The sequence below is a fragment of the Podarcis erhardii genome (assembly GCF_964252035.2).
Source record: "Podarcis erhardii genome assembly, chromosome: 13".
Lineage (NCBI taxonomy): Eukaryota > Metazoa > Chordata > Lepidosauria > Squamata > Lacertidae > Podarcis > Podarcis erhardii.
In genome coordinates, this window is record NC_138502.1 from 34,837,910 (window position 1) to 34,856,271 (window position 18,362).

The window sequence follows — 18,362 nt, forward strand, 5'->3', positions numbered from 1 at the left end:
CGCCGCTGAATCAACAACGAAGAAAGATCTAGACGTCTTCTGGACCTCTGCAACTTTTGGAGTGAAGCGTGAGACCATTGCCTTGTGCTGCGTTGTCCTGGACACTGGACCTTTGCCTTTGCTCTGGCCTCTTCCACGCGATGAGCTTCCACTGCGCTGCTCTGTCTTGGCCCTGGGATATTTGCATTCCCTCTTCATATGGCCTAGACGTCCACACGAGTAGCATTTCACTGCCTTCAAAGCTTTGGCGCCATCTGGTGGTTCCACTGCACTATGGGATGACGTCTGTGAAGTCTCCCACTTGCCCATGCAGCCAGCACCCCGGCGGTCTGCTTCATTCAGAATCACGGCAGTAACATAGTCCACTGTCAGCTGAGCAGTAGGCTGTACAGCAATCTGAGTCGCAACAGACTCCCAACCTGAACCCAAAGATTGTAGTATCATGAAGGAATACACAGCCTCTGGAAAGTTGAGTCCTCTCTGTTGCAGCTCATGTCTCAGATTCTGCATCTCCATCAGATGTTTACGCACATCTCCACCTTCAGCAAGAGCCATATTATGCAGCTTGTTAAAGTAAAACATGGTGGATCCAGCTTCTGTCCTCAAGTGAGCCTCTCTCAAAGCGTCCCAAATTTGTCTGGCTGAGGTCTTATCACGCAATAGACAGAGCTCTTCTGGGGATACTATCAATGTAAGAGTTCCCCTTGCTTTGGAATCTTTAGCTTCCCATGCATCTGTAACTGGAGCTGGGGGGGTGTCTGTAATAACTTCAAACAGACCCTCTTTCCGCAGAATAGCCTCTGCATAGAGAACCCAGTCCGCATAGTTATTCTTATTGAGCTTAGGAATTCCACAAGCATCCTGAAGGGCCATCATGACTCTGGCATTAGCCTTCTGTGTCATCTCTGCTGCTTTAAATCAGGCTGCTTTATACAAGCTGCGTCTGTGCTGCTTCATTCCAAAAGCAAGTTCAAAACAGCCTCTGCCTGTGCCACTCTGCTTATTCCAAGAGCACTTTTAAAAGTTACTTTCGATTTCCCCAGCCCGGCAAAACTGCCTTAAAAGTTCAAAGTCCAGCCATAAAGCCATTAATTAGAAGCTGGCAGGCTGCCCGGAGCAGTAGCACATACCTCATCAATCATCTTGACGCGCAGAGCAGATTCCGTTCCGATCTGTCCCCCTGCATTCCGATCCTTTGCCGGCACTCCGATTCGACTTCTGGAGCCCATTCTTAAGATGACTGCGTTTTTCTGGGCCCATAACCAAATGTAGTTGATAAGCAGTAGTCCCGTGCACAGCGGAAGGATGAGGAGTACGTGCTACATACTGTATATTGCTTTATTTACATTTCAAAGCTGGTATGTTACAGAAAACATCTTGCCTCTGCCGGAGCAGAGAAAAGCATCCTCTCTCCTCTAAAGCACACACTGAACTGCAAAGGACAGTGAAAAACAGGAAACCAGTGTACGTCACATCCAGTCTCCCTTTCCCATGGGAAAACCCAACAGTAACTCTGACTGTGGAATGTAAACATTGTCTTGTGACAAGCATTTCGCTGCACAGTGAAGAGAGCAGAAACCAACATGTACTGCATGTCAGCAGGGCTAAGCATGAGTCTGTGGACAATCGTCTAAAACTTCCTGCCATGAGCTGAGGTCGCCATAGCTCAGTTGGTTAGAGCATGGGGCTGATAACGCCAAGGTTGCAGGTTCGATCCCCATGTGGGACAGCTGCATATCCCTGCATTGCAGGGGGTTGGAGCCTTTTCAGTCTTCCCTTCATATGCACAGGGATGTCACGAACTGACACAAACCCCAAGTTTCTCTGGCCAAATTCACACCATACATTTAAAGCACTGTAATACATTTTGATGAATCCCCCAGTGCTTTTTTTCTTAAAAAAAAATAAATGTTTAGAGGTACTCTCATTTTCCTACTCCTATTGAAATACTGCCCCTCAATGAGGCCAAACTTAGATTCACAAAATGTTTAGGGGTATGCGTACCTCTGCTTCCCCCCAGAAAAAAAGCACTGCTCCCCCCCCCCAAGAATTCTGCTAGGAAGTGAGATCATTTGTTGAACCATTCTGACATTGTAGCTCCATGAGAGGAATAGAGGTCTCCTAGCAACTCACAGCACCCTTTAGAAACTACACTTCCCAGGATCCTTTGAGGTAAGGGCTTTCCACACCCTCTGGAGGAGCAGGTAGGTAGCTTTCGGGTGTTCCTGGATCTGCTGCTGTCCGTTGAGGTTCAGGTGGCCTTAGTGGCCCAGAGTCCCTTCCATCGGCTTTGGCTGGCGGCCCCGCTACTCCCCTATCTGGACAGGGATAGCCTGACTACTGTTGTCTATGCTCTGGTAACCTCTAGCTTACATTAAAGTAAAGGTAAAGGGACCCCTGACCATTAGGTCCAGTCGTGGCCGACTCTGGGGTTGCGGCGCTCATCTCGCTTTATTGGCCGAGGGAGCCGGCGTACAGCTTCTGGGTCATGTGGCCAGCATGACTAAGCCGCTTCTGGCGAACCAGAGCAGCGCATGGAAACGCTGTTTACCTTCCCGCTGGAGCAGTACCTATTTATCTACTTGCACTTTGATGTGCTTTCGAACTGCTAGGTTGGCAGGAGCAGGGACCGAGCAACGGGAGCTCACCCCGTCGCTGGGATTCGAACCGCCGGCCTTCTGATCGGCAAGTCCTAGGCTCTGTGGTTTAACCCACAGTGCCACCCGCGTCCCCCTAGCTTACATTACTGCAACGCAATATATGTAGGGCTGCCTCTGAATTCAGCAGCCAGGTTGCTCACTAGAACAAGACAGTACACCGATCCTGGCCCAACCTCACTGTCTGCCAATTCAAAGTGCTGGTTTTGACCTATAAAGCCTTAAACGGCTCAGGATACCTCAAGGACTGACTCTCCCCATATAAACCATCCCAAACTATCCCAAACTCTGTGTTCACCCTCTAAAGCCCTTCTACATGTGCCTTCCTCCACATGAGATCCAGAGGGTGGCAACACGAGAACAGGCCTTTTCTGTGGTGGCTCCCCATTTGTAGAATACTCTCCCTAGGGAGGCTCGCCTGGCGCCTTCATTGTATATTGGTAGGCACCAGGCGAAAACCTTTCTCTTCAACCAGGGCTTTAAATGTGTCTGTAGGAATGGGCGGTGGGTTATTGTTTTGCTGTTTTGCTTTACTTATTTACTTGTTCTTTTATCCTGTATTTTATTCTGTGAACTGCCCTGAGATCTTATGGTAAAGGGTGGCATATGAATCTAATAAATGAAATAAAAATAATTAGGGTGTGGTTGTAGCCTCAGGAAATGCCCCTTCTCAAACTTCCAGTCAGGAAGTGAGGTTTTGCTCTGTTTCCTCTTCCTTGGAAGTAAAATTACAGCTATAGAATGCTGCCTTATACTGAGTCAGACCTTTGGTTTGACTTTCCGTACTGACAGCTCTACAGGACGTGGGCGGTGCTGTGGTCTAAACCACTGAACTTCTTGGGCTTGCCGATCAGAAGGGCGGCGGTTTGAATCCCCTTGACGGAGTGAGCTCCCGTTGCTCAGTCCTAACTCCTGCCAACCTAGCAGTTCGAAGCACACCAGCGCAAGTAAATAGGTACGGCTGTGGCGGGAAGGTAAATGGCATTTCTGTGCACTCTGGCTTCCCTCATGGTGTTCTGTTGCACCAGAAGCGGTTCAGTCGTGCTGGCCACACGCCCCGGAAAGCTGTCTGTGGACAAACACCGGCTCCCTCAGCCTGAAAGCAAGATGAGCACTGCAAATCATAGTCGCCTTTGACTGGACCTAACCGTCCAGTGGTCCTTTACCCTTTTACCTTACTGTCTGTACTGACAGCTCTCCTGGATTTCAGACTGGGGTCTCTCCTAGAGATGAATTTGTGGCCTTCTGTGTGCAGGGCAGGTGCTGATATTTTGCTGATATTTAATTTTACCATTTACTATTCTATTGAATACTGGATTATTGAACACTGCTTTGTTTGATATAAGCTGACTGTTTTAAAGTTATTGTGACCTTTTTTGTATTTTATCAGATTGTTATTACATGTGCAATCTCCCCCGTCTATTTTGTTTCTTCTTCATCTTGTAAATCACCTTGTGTATAGTAAACAAAAAGGCAACATACAAATTAAAAGTGAAACAAAATGAAAATATGCCTGCTTAGGCAGCAACTGGAGAGGTACTGATGAGATGGGGCAACCGTCTGGTTTCCTCCAACTCTCCTATCCTGCGAAGAGTGGTGTAGCATGGATTGCCAGTGCCCAGGGCGGGTGGGAGGGAAATGGATGGAGTACCCATGCACATTCAATTGCCTAACAATGTCGACATCACCCAGGATATTGCAGCTGCAGAGATAAGAAAAGAAGAATTGTTCCGTTGTCTGGAGAGGTCACTTCCTGGTTCGCACAGGAGAAGCCATTTTCAACAGATGCGCACAACTGTATTAAGCCAGCACCGGGTGTTGGAATTTTGTGCCAGTTTTGAGCCCAGGGCAACTGCCCCCATCCCCCCTCCTACACTATGGCCTCCAGTATTTGCATTACACCAACAAGGTGGGAGACCTCAGGCTCAGGTGCGAAATACAAGTCCAGTTTATCCAACCCTCAGACTTCCCCCCCAGACCACACACTCTCCCAAACCAAACACTCTCTTCCCAGGCTACACCCTTCAAAGCTAATCAGTCTCTTGAGCTTAAGCCGGGAAAGAGCATTCTCTATAAGATTGAATATCAATATACAGTGGTACCTCGGGTTAAGTACTTAATTCGTTCCAGAGGTCCGTTCTTAACATGAAACTTTTCTTAACCTGAAGCACCACTTTAGCTAATGGGGCCTCCTGCTGCCGCCACGCCACCGGAGCACGATTTCTGTTCTCTTCCTGAAGCAAAGTTCTTAACCTGAAGCACTAATTTTGGGTTAGCGAAGTCTGTAACCTGAAGCGTATGTAACCCAAGGTACCACTGTACGTATCAAGACGTTGAGATTAGCCCACTGGAGAAGCCTGGAATACTATCTTGGGAGTGTGCTACCTGCAAACCCCAATAAAAGGGCCCCATCAGGGGCAAACAGCGGCCTCTTGATTACTTGGACTGCCAGGGCGAAACAGGTGCAAAACGCTGGCACCCTGTCATCTACAACTTCATTAACACCTATCTACAACTCCACTAGCATCTCTCGGTATTGTGAATAACTCCGAAATTACCTTTTGTTGGTATCTTCATGAACTTATCTAAAAGACTGAGTTACGCATTTGAAAAACCTATTGAAACCAGACATTATAAGTTCATCTTCGGTTGGGTAGTTCTCAAGTCTCTGTGGCTTTGTTTAATGTTTTGTATTTTTCTCAGAAGGTTGATAAAGAATAGATAATTTTTTATTCTGTGTATATTGATCACCAACGTATTGCATGAGTCACACTACCCCCTTCAAAAGTCTTACTTCATAGGCTCCTTGTATGTGTGTGGGGGGGTTGTTTGTTTGGGGGTTTTTTGCCTCTCTGGATGGTGTCCTTGTCAGGAACTGGCAGGATTAGGAAGGGTGGTAGGAGTTGCCTGCCCAAGAGCCCCCAGGGAGAGCGCAGAAGATGATGATTTAGATCCCGGATCCTGGTGGTGAAATACCAGCCACGCTTCAGAGTGGGGGACCCGCGGGGAGGTACGAGTAGCAGGAAGTGTGAGGGATCACGGAGAGGCAGGTGGGCCCAGTACAGGACAGAGAGGTGAGGTTTCCAGTTTGCATGCTGACTCTGACAGAGGGGAGCCAGACCCTGCAGCTTTTGAGAGGGATTTTAAACTGTGAGAGCAGCAGATGTTGTTTTATGCTGCTATGTGCCTCAGAATCAGTTCTGCAAATATTAGTCAGCCTCGTATATAAATTCATGTAAATATGTTCCAGTATACCAAGTAAAGCAATGTGTTATTTTAAACTTTTAAACCACGAGTTTTGTGCAGTCTTTTCTAGGAGGGGGAAAAGAGAACTGTTTAAAAAGGGCCAAACGACTTTGGGAAACTTCCGCATGATTAAAGCATAATTGCCACAGAGCTCTCCTGCGCCACCAACAGCACAGCCTCTCCAGCCCCCTGACTCCCAGAATGCAAAGGATGTTGCTGAGGAACAGGCCAGACAGGCACAGAAAGGAGGTTTCTGCCATAGGGGAAGATTACAGGGGCGAAGTCCTGACTCAGAGGGCTAGAGAGCAAAGGAGAGGCGTTTTCATCCCTGTAATGGTTCTAGGGGTTGCTCGTGCGTAAACCGGTGCCGGTGCAACACCTGGCTGGGTTGCCTGAGTGAACCTTTTCTGTCCGGAGGCTGTCTCAATCGCTGGCAGAATCCGTCAGTGGGCATTTCTTGAACTTCTTCCAGCAAAGAAGCTCTTTGACGCCTAGTCTCCTCCTACTCTCCCTGAGCGGAAGCCTTCTGCGCAAGGAGGGTGTAGGCAGCGGAGGACCCTTACTCTCCCCGCTGGTCCCTGACAAGGAGTCATGGGACCGCCTCGCCGATTCCCCCATCTGCCCCCCTTCTCCACTGGTGCTACGCTGATTCTCTTCCCCAGAAGATGGGCTGCCTCTCCCCATCCCGGGACGCTCTCTGGGACCCCTCCGGAGCCCGCTCTCTCCCTCTGGCCCTGATGGCAGTTCCCTGACAATCCCCAAAAAAGTTTTTGATTTGAGTTCCTACTGAAATGAGGCTGCATTTTAATGTTGTATTTTAATCTTGTTTTTAAGTTGTATTTCAATCAATTGTTTTTATATCCGGTGTTAGCAGCCCTGAGCACGGTCTTGGCTGCGGAGGGCGGGGTATAAATAAAATTTATTATTACTATTATTATTACAGTGGTACCTCAGGTTAAGTACTTAATTCGTTCTGGAGGTCCGTACTTAACCTGAAACTGTTCTTAACCTGAAGCACCATTTTAGCTAATGGGGCCTCCTGCTGCCGCCGCGCTGCCAGAGCACGATTTCTGTTCTCATCCTGAAGCAACCTGAAGCACTATTTCTGGGTTAGCGGAGTCTGTAACCTGAAGCGTATGTAACCTGAGGTACCACTGTATTATTATTATTATTATTTACGAGCTTTAATAAAGAAGCTACGGTAACTGCATGTTAGCCTCTTTGGTCTGTGAGTGACCTGCTTGTCCTGTCAGCCCCTTGACAGTCCTTGAGCTCCGATAACGCCTCTTCGTTGTCTGGGCAGAGGATAGAGAGGGTGTAAAATTCATGTCTGTGGCTCCACCCACTTTTGCCTCTGACCCCGCCCACCGCAGCTATGTAGCCTCCAGATGGCTAAAGGAGCCACATGGCCCTCGGGTTAACAACCCCTGCACTGCACATTTAAAAAAACAAAAAACACCAGTCATTATTTTCCATGGACATGACTTTATTCATTTAATACTTTTTAGGAATATATCTGTATAACTCTGAAACATCAAGCTAAATATCTCAGGAGCAGGATTGCCCGGTTGCTACATGATGAAGAGCAGAGAAGAAAGAAAGTCGTCGCATAAATACTTTTTACAGGGAAATAATAAATATGCCATTTTAATCTTGGGAAATGCAGTTTTTCCGTTGCCAAGTCCACCAGTGGAAACAAATCCTAAAGGCCACACACACACATATATCTTACAAGTTGACGAAGCAGGAACAACTGGGGGAAGGGACATGCCCAGGTGCTGAATTTTCTTCTTGTTTAAAGCAGGTTTGGAGTCCAGCAACATCTGGAAGGGCTGCCGATTCCGTATGGGCTATCCAGATGTTGATGCCTGGAGGATGCTAAAAGAATGGGAAGGGAGCACTAAACCAAGCGCAGCTGAGCTCATGTGCAGCACATGTTTCCCACTGCCAAATAACCGAGACTCACACATCTGGATTTAGGGGGGAAGGTGTCCAAGTCGAGGGAATGAACTCCAAGGAGGCTTGAGGCCTGGGTGCTGCTCGTTTCAGAAACGGAAAATTACTTTGATTCCTGTTTCAGTGACGGCAGAATTGGCAACACGTTCAAAGTTCTCTGGATCAGCCATGAGGCATCTAGAACTACGTAGGTCTCCAGTGGACAGAATATTGGTCTTTCTTGGGCTTCAAATCCTAGCTTGGCCATAAGTCTATTGGGTGCCTTCTGGCAAGTCAGTGTATCTAAATATACCCACTTACTTAGGACTCAGGGGTCATCTTTTAACTTTTCCTCCTTCTCTTTCCAGGCACATGTCTGTGGTTTAAACTCTGATCTGAACATTGTGTGTGTGTGTGTGTGTGTGTGTGTGTGTGTGTGTGTGTTTGCCCTGGAGCTTTCCTTGCAAAAACCCGCTTTTTGGCGCTCAGTCGGAGCAAATGTCAAGCTGGGTTTTCTGCAGATTGCCATTTGCTCCGATTCAGCTTTAAAGAGCTGGTTTTTGAGGAAAATCTCTGGAGCAAAACAAACAACAAAGGTGCTCAGACACGGAGCATTAAAGCATGGACCGTGCCTGGAAAGAGCAGAGGAAAGGTAAGTGGGAATCATCCCTAAGCCTTGCTGAAATCAGTGGGAATTAGGCATGGATAGGACTGTAACGGACACAAAACTAACACATATGGAGGAAGCCCCTTTTGACTGCAGTGAGACTTGCACCCATAGGCTCGGACTGCAAGCCTCGCTGGAGCAAAATGGGGATATCTATGACTTCCTGCACAAAAGGTTTTTATCGAGTGCAATGGAAATTCTTTATGCTTGGTTATTATTATTGTTGCTGCTGCAGCAGAGAAACGGTCTTCCTCGGTGTTTTAAAAGGAGGTTTCTAGCCCTCATTGTTGCAGAGAACAGCTTTTAAGCATCAGCTGTGTGTTGGCATTGTAGAAACAACATTCCAGTTCTAATCGAGATCAAAGGCTAGGAAGGGGGCGGGAAGTGGCAAATGCCTAAACCGACAAGCCACATTATACTGAGTTGCACCAGATCAACGGCATCCTAAGAATCAACAAATGCTCAAGACAAACAAGGGAACACCAGGGTGGCTCCACGTGTGCCAAGGTTGACGCACCTGTTGATGAACACATCACAAATGAAAGGAGTAACTCCATGGTGCAGACTTCTAACTTCTGCACAGCTAGCATATCTGGTCCACGTTTAGAAACCTATTTCCACAAAAAGATTGAATCCACTTGACTGGAGCAAATGAATCTGGGTCCCCTCTGAATTGCCCTTGTGTTCCTAAAAAACACCCCCAGCCCTAAAAGAAATATTTTTTTCAGCTACTTTGAGGACTAGAAACTTATTTTGCCTTTCCCTTTTTTAAAAAAGAATTGGGACTCCCAGAATACTAGTAAAAGGCTGCTGCACGGTATATACTTTTTGACCCTAAAATAGCAAGCCACATTCAGCCTTCGAGCACCCTATATTTATATACAAGTCAGGCTCTGTACAATACTGCATGGTTTTAAAATCTCCCCCCCTCCATTCTTTCGGGTTTCCTGGTCCAGCTTGCCCCTGCAAAGTGAGCTGTCTGCAAAGACGTGCGTGGATTTGGCACTGTACAATAAGGTGTGATTTCATTTTTAATTTTTTAAGTGTCCCATTTCTCCTGGTGAATGGAAGGGCAACCCAACAGATCACAGGACAGGAAGCAAATACGTCCCGCTGACCAAGAGGTTAGCGCATAGTTCAGGCAATGCCATGGCACAGCAAGAAGCGACGCATTAATGTGCAACGTGTGAAGAAGCAAGGATAGCAGAGAAGGCGTGCAGCTGAGCACACACCTGGAGAGATGTCACCTGGTTCTAAACTGATGTTTGCTTTCGCAGAGAGGCGCCAGTCCTTTGTCAAACAGAGTCAGGGCAAGGAAAGGGAGGCAGCGGAACAAGTGCACCCTGCTCACTCGCTTTGGCCTTTCGAATCACACCACCCCTTGCGGACCCTCTGAGCGACTCATCTCTCAGGCCTCCTCCAGCTCAGTTTCGCTCTGTCCATTCCCCCCACCCCACCCTTCACCTCTCTCGTCCGACCACCTTGAGGAGAGTCGGATAGCTTTTGGGCTGCATGAGCTCTGAACCTCCAACCGGGGCAGCGGCCATGGAGACCCCTCGACACCACTCACTCCATTCCATGTTTATCCAGTCGCCATCAACAACAATGAAAAGAGAGGGTGGGCCATGCAGAAAACAAAAATCTGGGCTGGGCCTCGCCAAAGGCCCCTCCGCTTAGTAGGAGTTCTCCAGCTCCGGCTGGTTGGCCTTACTGGCCCTGGCCCTGGAGAGACGTGGCTTTTTGTTCTTCTGGGGCCGGGTGGCCTCTTTGCTGAAATCCTTGAGCTGGGAGCGGTTGTGGTAGCGGGTGTAGCGCTTGCACTTGCAAGCGGTGACGGCTCTGATCTTGATAGTCCGCAGCTCCTCGTCGTGGCACGCCAGCTGGATGCGCTGGGAGTGGCTGTGCGCCGGGATGCAGCGGTAATCCAAAGCGTTCTGCCGCCACCATTTCCCCTTGCCGATGGAGTTGGGGAGGAGGTGGGAGGGGAGGCACTGGCCAGAACAGACCAGCTCCCTTAGCGGCTTGATGCTGCGGCACAGACCGTCAGTGATGTAGCGGGTCGAGTATGTTTCCCGGCAGCTGAACTCCAGTGGTTCTAAGAGAGAAAGAAGGGTGGGTTGTTTTTTGCGGAATAGTCGAATTACTGCATGAAGGGGTTAATACTATAGAGTTAGCTGCCCTGTCAGGCTCAGCTAGGTCGCTTCCCCTCACCTTGGGAGGAGGGTAATCAAACCTATTGTTTCCCCTCAGTAGCCCCACCAAGTACTAGGATCTTTGGGCCTGCACACTTTTGTATTTTGTCCCACCTACCACCAGTATGCCGCATTCGCCACTTCCCCCAGAAGGAAATGCAGGCTTCGATCCTGAAAATATTCCACACACGTCCAGACAGCACTAGATGCTCTGAATGAGTACAAAACCAGCCGTCAAAGTCGTCAGTGGATTCTATCTGATTTGCTATTTGGCAGGAGTCAAGTAGAGTTTTCTACGCACCACTAAAGTTCTGGCCAGTCGGTGAGCTCACCTGACAGGGCATCAGCTAGCCCATTCCAAGTTCAGAAAAAGAACAGCTGTACCACTGAGCTGTTCCACTTCAGACCAATGGAGGGCGCTCAATGGCTGAACGCTCTTCCATTTAAAAAAAGCCTTAATACATAAAAAATATGTGGAGTGGGGGGAGTAGTGAGAGTTTACATGGAACACGCTACAGACTAACTGTAAACCACTTGGAGTTTTCCCCCCACCTCTTGCAATTAGCAATATATACATTTTATTAAACCCACCGGCAGGCTGAAGTGGTACAACCCAGAAACAGGTTTACGATCTCCTCACCTGCTATGTCAGAACTAGGCCTTAGGCAGATTCTACAGGACCTTGGAGAGCTCCTGGGGGGAAGCAGGTGTTGCTCCAACTATGACCAAATGTCAACAGGGAACTTTATTAGCGGAATAGTTTTGCTGGATGTCTGTCGGCTCCTGCTTCTTAGCCAGCAGGAATTTAAAAGGACAGGGCGCTTCCTTGAAGCTGGCCACTTTGGCATGGTTAGACATCTCCAAGACTTTCCTTTTTGATCAGGAGATCTCAGAGGAGTCACAGAGACCTTGGTGACTGTGAGTGAAGGCTGTGGATTCATATTCCTTGCTTGTAGAATATGAACCCCCGTTCTCCAGAGCAGAACGGAGTGAAACTTGGATGGCTGTAAATGGAGTTTAGACAAATCCCTGGAGGATAAGGCTATGAATGGCTACTAGCGATGATTTTCCAACATTGTAAGTGGTGTGCTTCTGAATACTGGTTACTGTGGAGAGTGCTGTCACACACAGGACCTGCTTGTGGGTTTCCTATAGTTATTTGGCTGGCCCCTGTGAGAACAGGAAGCTGCCTAGGGAACCAGGCAGAGGGCCTTCTCGGTAGTGGCACCTTCCTACCAGATGTCAAAGAAATAAACAACTATCTGACTTTTAGAAGACATCTGAAGGCAGCCCTGTTTAGGGAAGCTTTTAATATTTGATGAATTATTGTATTTTAATATTTTGCTGGAAGCCATTGTTGGGGAAACCCAGCCAGATAGGCAGGGTATTATCATCATCAGCACCACATCATCTTTAATAATAATAATAATTTATTATTTATACCCCGCCCATCTGGCTGAGTCTTCCCAGCCACTCTGGGCGGCTTCCAATAGAGTATTAAAAACAATACAGCATTAAATATTAAAAACTTCCCTAAACAGGGCTGCCTTCAGATGTCTTTTAAAGATAAGATAGCTACTTATTTCCTTCACATCTGAAGGGAGGGCGTTCCACAGGGCGGGCGCCACCACCGAGAAGGCCCTCTGTCTGGTTCCCTATAACCTCACTTCTCGCAATGAGGGAACCGTCAGAAGGCCCTCGGTGCTGGATCTCAGTGTCTGGGCTGAACGATGGGGGTGGAGACCTTTTTTGGCCTGATCCAGTGGGGCTCTTCTTATGTACTTAGATTCTCTTCATCAAGAGAGCCCCATGGATTGTTCAACCTTAGACTGGCCCTCCAGCTAATTTGGAAAATGTGGGGTCTCAGGAGGCAGTCTCTGGCTTGCATTTTTGCAGGCCTCTGAGTAATAGGACAGCACAATGCCCATCCATAAATTGGACTCAGCCAAAAACTTCGATGTAACTTGCCAAAAAAAAAAAAAAAAGAGAGGAAGGAGATCATTCAATGGGAATGTGAAGGCGTCGGGGCTGTGAAAGATCCAAAGCAGCCCACAATCCCTTTAACAACAACAACAACAACAACAATCAGCAAGGAGTGATATGCAGATAGACTACACAAAAGATTTGTTTCTAAAAGGGGAGCTGTTCTGATAACGGAGAGGAACAGGTATGGTTATGACCCAGAGGAAGAACATTCTAGAATTGCTTGCTCAGCCCAATTTCAGGAAGGGGACTGTTTCCTAAGCAAAGTATGAGCTTCCCCCATGCGGACAGAAGCAGGAAGTGGGTTGATAATCCGAGACAGATCATGAGAAGGAGCTTGCGAGTGTGCCAACTTCTCATGCGGTTTTTGGTGACAAGATCCCACAGACACACATTGTCAGAGGGCTGTCACTTACGCCTCGAAGCAGCCGCACGCTCCGGGCCAAGCGAGAAGTCACTTTCATTGCACAAATAGCAACGGCACCTGCTTGTATTTTTATTTTATTTTTTTAACTTAGCAATTGGCATTGTGGGGTGGGCAGGGTTTTCATCAGGACCACAGGGCGTGGGGAAGAGGAGGTTTGAGCCTCCCTTCCCCAGCTGCAGCCCTGACAGGGAACCCCCTCCTCTGCACACACAAGTGAAAAAGAGAACAAGGCTTCTGCACCTCCGTGTAGCTACAAGCTTGTCATGCAAAGCCTAACCAAGTATATGGTTCTGTTCTATGGTACAAGATAGCTCAGACCTTGCTCCCCAGGGCTCCTTGCAATTCTGTGATTCTAGCCCTTGTCCTCTTGTGATTGAGGGGAGGACAGGATCCTGTGGGTTGCTGCCAATACTGGTCCTACTCAGAGTAAGCCCATTAAAGGACACGGCTCACTTCGGTTCATTAATTGCAACGGGTTTGCTCCTAGTTGGATACAACCCTGTGCAGTAGGATTTTTGCAAGGATATCGAAGTTAGGATTCACACACACACACACACACACACACACAGAGAGAGAGAGAGAGAGAGAGAGAGAGAGATGTTTTTAGAAGGGGCTCAATCCCACCGCCCTGAGATTAAGAGTCTCATGGTCTACAGGCTGAGCTATTCCAGATCAAATCCCCATTTCCAGGTACATTTCCAGGTTGTGGAGAAAACAGGAACTTTCATACATCAGCAACCTCAAAATGGAATGAGTTACATCTAGGGTGCACCCAAAAGGCTTTGTTTGCATCAGTTCTCGCTCTCATATTTTATAATGGGACCAAAATAAAGGGGAAACAAACAGTAGTTTTGTTTTCCCCATCTGCAAACTGTATGAGTCGGAATTACTTTATGAGTAAAACCCCCTACTCTCACCCTGTCATGGCAAGGCACATGCTAGGTGCTCATCCATGCACGGATCTGTTTTTCAGGCGAAGTAGCTCAGTCAGTCAGTCCTTCCCACCCAGCCTGCCTTTCTAGCAAGTTTGTGGGGAGCAGCCTTCTAGTTTGGCACGGGACATTGCAAAGAGCACTGTAGTTCGTAAGGACTGGGAAATAGGCTGGTTTCGTTTTTTCCAGTCTCCAGATCTCCACATCAGTTAGCAATTTTTTTCTCATGAAAATTCATCAGCATTTTAGTGCAAATATCTTCTAATGTTTTTTTGTTTGTTTTTTTGCAAAATCAGTTTTCCCTAATATAATGCATTTTTTGTATCTTATTTTCACCAACATATGACTTTCTATGCACATTTATCTTTTAAAAATTGTCCTTTTTTGCACTTACAAAAATGGACATTTACCCTAGTATGTGCCCTTTTGCACACATTACTTAGCTGAAGAGCAGCACTGCAAAATTCAGAGCAGTACAATTTTTTTTTAAAGTTCCTATATTTCGCATCTTGTTTTAGAGAATGTGAATTAAGTAGGTTCGCCTTTAAATGCAAATTGAATCCAATTTCTCCTCCACCCCTAGAGGTCAGAACATCATACTGTCTCATTGCAAAACCTGTAAATAGAGCCCTAATTGAAGATCCCATCCCGCAATACTCCGCAGTGTTCATGGGTCATATTTCAGGACAAATTGCTACCTTCTTAAGAGCATTTTCACACATGTCCTTTGGCAAGCGTTCCTGTTACGATCTAATCATTTACAGATAGGTAGCCGTGTTGGTCTGCCATGGTCAAAACAAAATAAAAAAAATAAAATAAAATAAAAAAATTCCTTCCAGTAGCACCTTAAAGACCAACTGAGTTAGTTCTAGGTATGAGCTTTCGTGTGCATGCACACGAAAGAAGTGTGTATCTGAAGAAGTGTGCATGCACACAAAAGCTCATACCTAGAACTAACTCAGCTGGTCTTTAAGGTGCTACTGGAAGGAATTTTTTTATTTTGTTTTGATCTAATCATTGATCTTGCAGGACAGGAAGCAAAGGAGACATGCTTGCAATGCCAACAAACATTCTGGCCGAATAGGTTTTATGTTTAACAAAATCTGGTCGAAACAAAAGCCACTTTTAAGTCTCACGGATGAAAACGGCTACTGGGGGACCAAATGGCTGTAAAAAATTATTGGCCCATGAAGTGTGAAAGCTTTCATGTTACACAGAGCTCCTTTGCTAGGGGACAGTTCTTGGCTGTGTGCAACAAGCAAGGCAGATTACAAGAGGCAGAAGGTGTGGTTATGAAGGCACGTTGTATTGCAGGGACCTTCCTGAAACAAAGCGGGTCAGGATCTAGTCCTGGGAGACCACGTGGGGCTGTCCTAGTCCCAAGCAATGGTTTGAAGGCAGGTTGTGCTACAGCCTTCATGAAGGCAAGCAGATAGCTCAGTTGGTAGAGCATGAGACTCTTAATCTCAGGGTCCTGGGTTTGAAACCCACGTTGGGCGAAAGATTCTTGCATTACAGAGGGTTGGACTAGATGTACCTTCTAACTCTTCTATGATTCTGTACGGATCTGTGTCTGACCAGTGCCTGGGCGGGAGACCACCTGTGAAGACTGCACAATGCTGCCTTTCGTAGGGTAAATCAATGTAATTCCTGAAAAGTCATTTCAGGAGCCCAATCACTAAATCTTTAGCACCTGTGGTGGGGTGGGACCATAGCTCAGGGGAGAAAGCACAGGCTCTGGATGCCAAGCACTCCAGGTTCAATTCCCAGCTCCTCCAGGGAAAGGATCTCAGGTTGCAAGGGAAAGGTCCGTTGCTTAGAAGTAGAGCAATTGCTTTCCTCCTGAGTGTGATTCCCAGCATCCCTGGACAGCTGCTACTGGTCCATGTGAGCAATGCTGAGCCAATGGTCTGACTCCAGAGAGGGCACCTTCTGCTGTTCCTCCTCCGATCCCAGCTAATGGGAAATACCTCTGCCTTCACCTAGAGACCCTGGAGAGCTCCTGCGAGGCAAAGCTCACAGATAGCTCAGCTGGTAAGAGCATGAGACTCTTGATCTCAGGGTTGTGGGTTTGAACCCTGCATTGGGCAAAAGTTACCTGCATTGCAGAGAGGTGGACTTAGATGGCTTTGGGGTCCCTTCCAACTCTATAAAAATGAAAACCAGGGATGATGGCACCTGTTGGCTTCCAGATCCTGATGGACTCCAACTGCTATCATCCTGGACCACTGGGAATGATGGGAGTTGGAGTCCGACCACATCTGTGTGTCCACAGGTTTTCCCTTATCCATGGAACAGCATCAAATGTGTGCACTAACCTGCAGCAAATGGTACCTGCTTGCTCTGCTACAACAGCCAGCTAGAGATGCCCACACACCTGAGAACTAAAAGAGGTTGCTTTCTCCCTCTCTCTCTCTGTATATATATTGTTTTCCTTACCCGTCCTGCCCAGGGCAACTTGCAGGTGCCTCTCTCCTTGCTGCGCCCGGTTGTTCATGGTGTTGTTGTCACTCTGGACGTACGGTTGCTCGGCCGGCGGCTCGGTATTCTCCGGGAAGTCGGGCACGATTTCCGTGGCATCGTTTTTAAGCACTTGCCAGCCTCGGCCCGAAGGGAGGAAGACTTGGAAGAAGATGCAGAAAGAGCAGAGAGCCTGAGACGTCTGCATGTTCAGGCCAGGCAGCAGTGGGGAAGGCTGTGGGAGAGATGCCTTTCTGCCTTCTTGTCCTCTTGGAGCCTAAGCGATGCAAAACCAAGGCCTCCTTTTTAAATTCCTTCTTAGAAACCGGCCGGCCAATGGCAAGGGAGTGGGAGGGGCCAGGGGTGTGTAGGGGTGTTGAGTGGGGTGTTTGAAGATTCATTCATGCCAATTTGTCTGTGCAGAGAGAGAGAGAGAGAGACAGAGAGGAATTTGAGGGAGGGGGGAGCTGCGGTTGCAGCATCTACAAACTCTGTTTACCCTCACCCAAGCTTTTCTTGCTTGCTTCTTTCAAGGAAAGAAAAACTGGCAAGGCTCGGACTATGAGTGGGTTGTCATGGTTTGTATAGATCTGCCAGACATTTCTCCAGCCACTTGGACAAAAAAAAAAAGTGAAATAAAATAAAACTTTTTTCTTCTTTTTTTGGCTGCCTGGACTCCAGTGAGTTTTCTGAACGGTTCAGAGCTTAGATTGCAGAGTCTCCCGATCATCAAGTATGAAGGGATGGCGAAACTGTGTGTCGGAAAACTGCACACAAACCCAGACTGGGAAATTGATACACCTACGATTTTCAAGCAGCTACCGTGTGCTCGACATAGCTCTCTGGAGACAAAATGAAGCCCAAACTTGGGCCAATCTGACAGGCAATTCTCCTATTTAACAAGTCTCCTTCTGACCCGAGGATCCTGATCGAAGATCTTGTTTAGCAGAAATTCCACTTGGTGTCAGAGGAGAGAAATTCCCAAGGGATTAAGAATATAAAACAATGGTAAGAATACTGGAAGGGACGCGGATGGCGCTGTGGGTTAAACCACAGAGCCTAGGACTTGCTGAGCAGAAGGTCGGCGGTTCAAATCCCCGTGATGGGGTGAGCTCCCGTTGCTCAGTCCCTGCTCCTGCCAACCTAGCAGTTCGAAAGCACATCAAAGTGCAAGTAGATAAATAGGTACCACTCCGGCGGGAAGGTAAACGGCGTTTCCGTGCGCTGCTCTGGTTCGTTAGAAGCAGCTTAGTCATGCTGGCCACATGACCCGGAAGCTGTACGCTGGCTCCCTCGGCCAATAAAGCGAGATGAGCGCCGCAACCCCAGAGTTGGCCACGACTGGACCTAATGGTCAGGGGCCCGTTTACCTTTACGAATACTGCAAGCGGCCTTATATTCATAGAATCATAGAACTGGAGAGTTGGAAGGGATCCCAAGGGTCATCTAGACCAACCCCATGCAATGGAAGAATCTCAGCTAAAGCATCCATAACAGATGGCCACCCAACCTCCGCTTAAAATACCAAGGAAGGAGAGCCCACCACTTCTCTGTTCTACTCAGCTCTTACTGGCAGAAAGTTCTTCCCAGTGTTTAGTCAGAATTGACTTTCTTGTAATTTGAAGTGATGGGTTCGAGTCCTGCCCATATTGAGTCTATCTGTCTGCACTGATCAGCAGCAGTTCTCCAGGGTTTTAGAAAAGGACTTTCCCCCGATCCTACTTAGAACCGCAAGGGAAGCAGATGTTCTACTGCTGAGCAACTTCTCCAAAGTTCTACTGGGCCAGACACACGGTTCAGCTCCTTTAGTCTCCTATTTCTCACAATGACCAAGCGGACGTGCTTCTGGGAATCCTGCAAACC

The 18,362-nt window shown here is 47.7% G+C and overlaps 1 protein-coding gene and 1 long non-coding RNA gene across 2 annotated transcripts; one reads left to right on the top strand and one right to left on the bottom strand.

Annotated features, from left to right (window-relative positions):
* The first annotated feature begins 5,030 nt into the window (after positions 1 to 5,030).
* Positions 5,031 to 7,554, top strand: LOC309328345. Its single transcript, XR_014150800.1, has 2 exons — positions 5,031 to 5,190; positions 7,412 to 7,554. It is a non-coding gene; the product is annotated as an uncharacterized lncRNA (long non-coding RNA).
* Positions 7,555 to 7,683: 129 nt separating this feature from the next.
* Positions 7,684 to 16,898, bottom strand: SOST (sclerostin). Its single transcript, XM_081838282.1, has 2 exons — positions 16,479 to 16,898; positions 7,684 to 10,600 (listed from the first exon to the last, which is right to left on the bottom strand). The coding sequence occupies exons 1-2, from the start codon at positions 16,705 to 16,707 to the stop codon at positions 10,179 to 10,181; spliced, it is 651 nt and encodes a 216-aa protein (XP_081694408.1). The 5' UTR covers positions 16,708 to 16,898; the 3' UTR covers positions 7,684 to 10,178.
* Between the last annotated feature and the right edge of the window lie 1,464 nt (positions 16,899 to 18,362).

What these genes read in the sequence shown, in the direction of transcription:
- SOST (XM_081838282.1), bottom strand. Translation starts at nt 16,707, where the DNA reads ATGCAGACGTCTCAGGCTCTCTGCTCTTTCTGCATCTTCTTCCAAGTC. An exon ending in AGTTGCCCTGGGCAGGACGG is followed by an intron (nt 10,601 to 16,478) that starts GTAAGGAAAACA and finishes TTTCTCTCTTAG; the next exon opens with AACCACTGGAGTTCAGCTGC.